The sequence below is a fragment of the Lactuca virosa genome, chromosome 1 (genome assembly GCF_052849685.1).
Source record: "Lactuca virosa cultivar CGN04683 chromosome 1, Lactuca_virosa_CGN04683_v6, whole genome shotgun sequence".
Classification (NCBI taxonomy): domain Eukaryota; kingdom Viridiplantae; phylum Streptophyta; class Magnoliopsida; order Asterales; family Asteraceae; genus Lactuca; species Lactuca virosa.
In genome coordinates, this window is record NC_136426.1 from 135,920,055 (window position 1) to 135,925,104 (window position 5,050).

Sequence of the window (5,050 nt, forward strand, 5' to 3'; positions counted from 1 at the left end):
GTTGTATTCGTTGTTTTTATATCTTTTTTATTCATTTTAAATTTCGTATGAACAATCTATGATGCACTAGTGATTTTTAGACCAATGGGTATGTGACCATATTTTACTATATTTTTGGTCACTCATGTCAGCTTTATATCATTTTCACTTGACCCCAGGTCTCGCTCTACCCTTTGTAAAACTGCACAAGGGCTTTGGGCCCTTAATTCTAAAGGGCCCCCAATTTTAAAGTTTATTCTATTAATTATATATGTATATATATACGTATTTCTTGGGTTATAAAGAAATGTTGGAGCTTGGTCTGGTGGTAAAAACAATGGTTTATCAAACTAAGTGTCTCAGGTTCCCATTTTCTTGCTTACGTTTCATTCATTTTATTTTGGAAGCTACATTAAAATATCCCACATCGCTCATGGATGAAACTCAGCCAACTCTCCTCTTTTATATAAACTCGACCATCCTCTTGCTTCATATTAACTCTACCTTTAAGTCCCACATCGGCTGAGAGATCAAAACTTCAACAAACTTCATATTTATATACGTGATGAGCTGAGATGCATTAACAAAATAGTTTGGGATTTGGTTTAATTAATAAAACCGAAGGGCCTTAATTTTTTTGTTTGCTTAGAGCCCTAAATTAGTTGAGTCGTCCCTGCCTGACCCCCACAAAATTGATATGAAACGGCCACCTAAATACCTTTCACCCCTATTTTCTTAGTATTTATATATGTATAAATAATATATCAATGTTATAGTTTAATTTGTAGGAATTAAAAACAATGAATTTTGATTTGTTATATATATATATATATATATATATATATATATATATATATATATATATATTCCCTTGTGATTTTCACATGGTTATTGATTATAAAGAAATCTCACTTGTATTACAAGAACCTCTCCCTCCTTCATGTTTGTATATGCAACGATATTTTTTGCCATTTCTATTAATGTTCTTTAGTTTGATCCAATAGAACACAGATAATGCACATGTACGTTGTGAATCTACATGCCTTTAATTGGCAGGTACTGTGAAAATGACAAGAATATAAAAGGAGAGACCCAGGGAGGTATATAAAAAAGTTGATGACATTACAAAGATAATAGGAACACTATTTTACTTGAAAACGCACTACAAATCATAGAGACATATACAGTCATACATGTCTTTCTCAAACACAATTAATAGTGTTCTCCATAATTATTGTAATTTAGATATATATATGCTTCTAATCTTCCAAACATCCATAAACATCACGGACTCACTGTACCCTGCGAAAACCACATCAATACAATTAAAGTTTGTTCATGAAAGATTTAATCCAGTAGATGAGTCTATCAACTTGAAATTGAAGAAAATAAAGAGATATTTTAACATACTTGGAGCAATCAGTGCTAGGACTGATCTTGTAAGGGATGCTGACACCACACTTGCCGGGGAGGCTAGCAGCGTTGCCATGATTAACACCACCAGAAGCACTCTTTAAACAGCCACAAGCAGTCTGACGATCAGGAGTTGTTTTTGCAGCGTTATTGAGTGATTTAACCCCACTGCAACATGCCGGTGGCACAACACCAATAGAGGGTCATGTGGCAGCTAGTGGTGGGATGAGTTGTGTGGAGTCAGCCAGCCAGTTGTAATATGTTTATCCTTTCCTCTATAGAATTAGGATATAGTGTATGGTTATGCGTATGTGTAGTGTTAGGGTGTTGTGATGATCTTTGAGACAAATACGGGTAGGTATGGAAGGTAGTATGGGCCTATACAACTGAAAGCCTAGGACCCGTACGCGTAGCAAGGAAGTCACTGTTGGATTAGGTGTCTAAGCCCATAACAATTATTGGTATCTACTCGACCCGAGAGTAGCATGGTCCATTTGGGTTTCATGGCACCGGAACAATCTGAAGGGTGGATAATTGAGAAGAGGTTAATTATGGTTTATTAATATATTATAAGTTCTAATATATTAATATGAAATCATATTATTTAATTAGTATTGATCAAGAATTAATTTGGAATTAATTTTGTGATCAAAAGAGACTAATTAAATATATGGGGATTGATTATGTAAATCATTCATTCTTATAATGTGGGCTTATGATCCATAGTTCCTTATGTTGGGCTAAACCCATGTGGTGACCCATGGATGATCCATGGAGGTTTAAACCCATGGATCATGAGGAATATGGCAGGTCATGCACATTAGGGTTTGCATGGTGTAACCCTAATAAAGCCACACTATATAAGAACCCCTCTAGCTCATGAACTCGGCACTTAAGTGCTTACACAAGAGGGCAAGGCGATTTTAACAGTACAAGTAACCGCCTCTCAAGTTCCTCCATTGTTGGTGGTGTTGTGTGATTCCATTTGAGGTGCAACACTTGGGGCACTAAGTTCTTAAAGGCTTAAGGAATCAAGCTACAAGAAAAGGTATGTCATTCTACTAGATTTCTGTATTACATATACTTCATGGTATGCTAGTTAGGATGAAGCCTTGGAAAAATGAAAGTTTGCATGTATAATAGAGAAAACATAGATCCAAGGTTTCTAGGGTTGCATGCACACCTTAGGAGTGTTAGAATGCTCAAAACCCTTCAGTGGTATCAGAGCCTAGGGTTGTTTTCTCATATACTTGATGCCACTTGTTTTTCAAAGTTAGAAAATCTGCCATTTTTGCATCTGACTACTCACCACGACGTGGCAGCTTTTACCACGACGTAGTATTGCACCTATGAGCCGAGTTTCGAGTTTTCGCTTGCAATTGGATTAGAATCATTACCCTAAACTGTTTTTTGAACCTAGAAACTTGTTTTTCATGAGGGTAATGTTCATGCTTATCCAATTTAAAAGATAATTGTCAAAGTTTCATGTTTTGTATTAGTTTATATGGTTAGGCTAATTACATGAAATGTGTTTGATATGAACTGTCTTGTTCTTATGAGTTTAATTTAGATCATTGGCAAATTGTTTGTTTTTCTTGTTAGAATTTTTGACCTAAATGGTTTTGATGATTTCCATAACTTGTCCTCAAGGTACGGAAAATGAAAAGTTTTCTTTTAAAGAGATCATTAAAATCATAGGTTATGAACTTGAAGAGTCTTTTTCCCATAAATGCTTTTATGAACTCCATAACTTGTCCTCAAGTTATGGAATCTTAAGAGTCTTTTCATAAAACCTATATTAAACTCATAAGTTATGGATTCCAAAAGTTTTTGAATAGTTCAGAACTTGCCCTCAAGTTTTGGAATTTGTATATGTAAAAGTCTAACTTTTGAAACATTTAGTTCTAAACCCTAGAATTTTAAAAAAGTTTAAAATTTAACCATTATACTATTATAATATTATAGGTTTGATATTTATATATATGTATAAGAACAAAGTCAGTCTTACCGTTAGTAGGCCTCATTCACAAAGCCGGTCTATAAGGGGTGTATAAGGTTACTACCTATAAAATGGCAGTTTAATGGGTGTCCACTCTCACCCACCGCTTCCTTGACTGGTGGAGGGTCGTTAGCCGAAGGGGTAGGATATGACTCTAATTCTCCCTTCATTAAAAGTATAATGATAAATATAAAGTAACTAAACACTTATAAATTCCCAAATCTTAGTTACTTAGGAAAAGGTGAATATGGTGCTAACCCATGAAATTGCACTTTGCACCTTGTTAAGTCGTTACTGGAGCGTGTGTGGTTAACCGGCACACTAATCTAGACTGACAGTGCGTGGTAAAGGGTAGGTTGATGTTAATCATAGACCAATGGAGCGTGTGTGGTTAACCGGCACAATGATTAGGTGGTTGTAACATTGGGTGTACCAAGCTAATTTGCATGGTTATTCACACCTCTTTTGTGATCCTCGGCATCCCTGTCACAAACTTGAAGGGCACAATCGAGATTTAAACATGTCATTGAAAGTTTCAATGAATCTCAAAGGATCTAGGAATTTCAATTCACTTAAAACCTAAAATTCTTTTTCGTTTTTCGTGATGGAAATTGGTAAATCGTCACTTACCTACCTTCAAATATTTTGCAATTGGATTACGACATCCCTCTTCCGAATTGTAAAATATTGTGTTGGGTCCTAGCCTTAATATTTCATTTGGGTGTTACATTAAGGACTTAAATCAACTAACTTGAATTTATCCCATTGTAGATGTCTAGTTCAGATAACTATGGTCTTCCCAAATCTTTTTGAACAAACTTTCCTCTTAAAGATGATGTCCCGCGGTTGGATCGTGGAAGTCATACTTCACTTCCTCCACCTCCTCCAATAATTCTCCTTAACCTACAAGTTCAAAGATTTGAAAAATTCAAGGTCACTCAAGCCCTACTTGCAATGAAACATCAAGATGGAAGGCCTGTGTGTACTCACGTCTTGGAGATAAAGTCACATATTGACAGGCTGAGAGTATTGGGTGTCGTTGTCTCGATGAAGTTGGCGGTTGACTGGGTTCTTCAATCACTTCCCGAGTCATATAGTGAGTTCATTAAGGACTACTATGTGACAGACCACGACATGACCCTTATTGATCTTACCTATTTGCTACTTACTTCTGAATCAACAATGATTTGGCGCACTGGAAAAGCAAATTTGATTGGAAGATCTACTCCCCAAACTTCCATGGACATTGACAATGGAAACATTGGAAGTCCATAAAAGATTTCTCTTTCCAAGGGAAAGAGCAAGGCTAAGTCTGAGATTGTCTCGTGTACCATTCCCAAAGAGTTTATATGTTTCTATTGCCAAGAAAAGGGGCATTGGTTGCGAAGCTGCCCTGACTACCTGAAAGATCTGAGAAAAGTTAGAATCGAAAAGTTTGACTCTGCTTCAAGTAAGTCTACTATCTAACTCTATTAAGTTCCTAATTGTTGATTCTTAATACATGATGTGACAAGGTTGCATTTTGATGTTTTGTAGGATCATGCAAAGGGAAGGAAGCTTAAAGGAAGAATATGTTGAATCTGGTCGCGAAGATGGATTTCAATCGCATGGTTCGAAGATCAGATTTTTAAGCTGGTGCTTAGGAGTTATGATAGATCG

General features: G+C 36.0%; 1 protein-coding gene across 1 annotated transcript; it reads right to left on the reverse strand.

Annotated features, from left to right (window-relative positions):
* Positions 1-1,120: 1,120 nt before the first annotated feature.
* Positions 1,121-1,589, reverse strand: LOC145121160 (non-specific lipid-transfer protein-like; the record flags this gene model as incomplete). The annotated part of the gene is made up of 2 exons (XM_079056949.1): positions 1,121-1,281; positions 1,390-1,589. Coding segments are annotated over 2 exons (210 nt in total), but the record flags the coding sequence as incomplete, so codon positions are not given.
* Between the last annotated feature and the right edge of the window lie 3,461 nt (positions 1,590-5,050).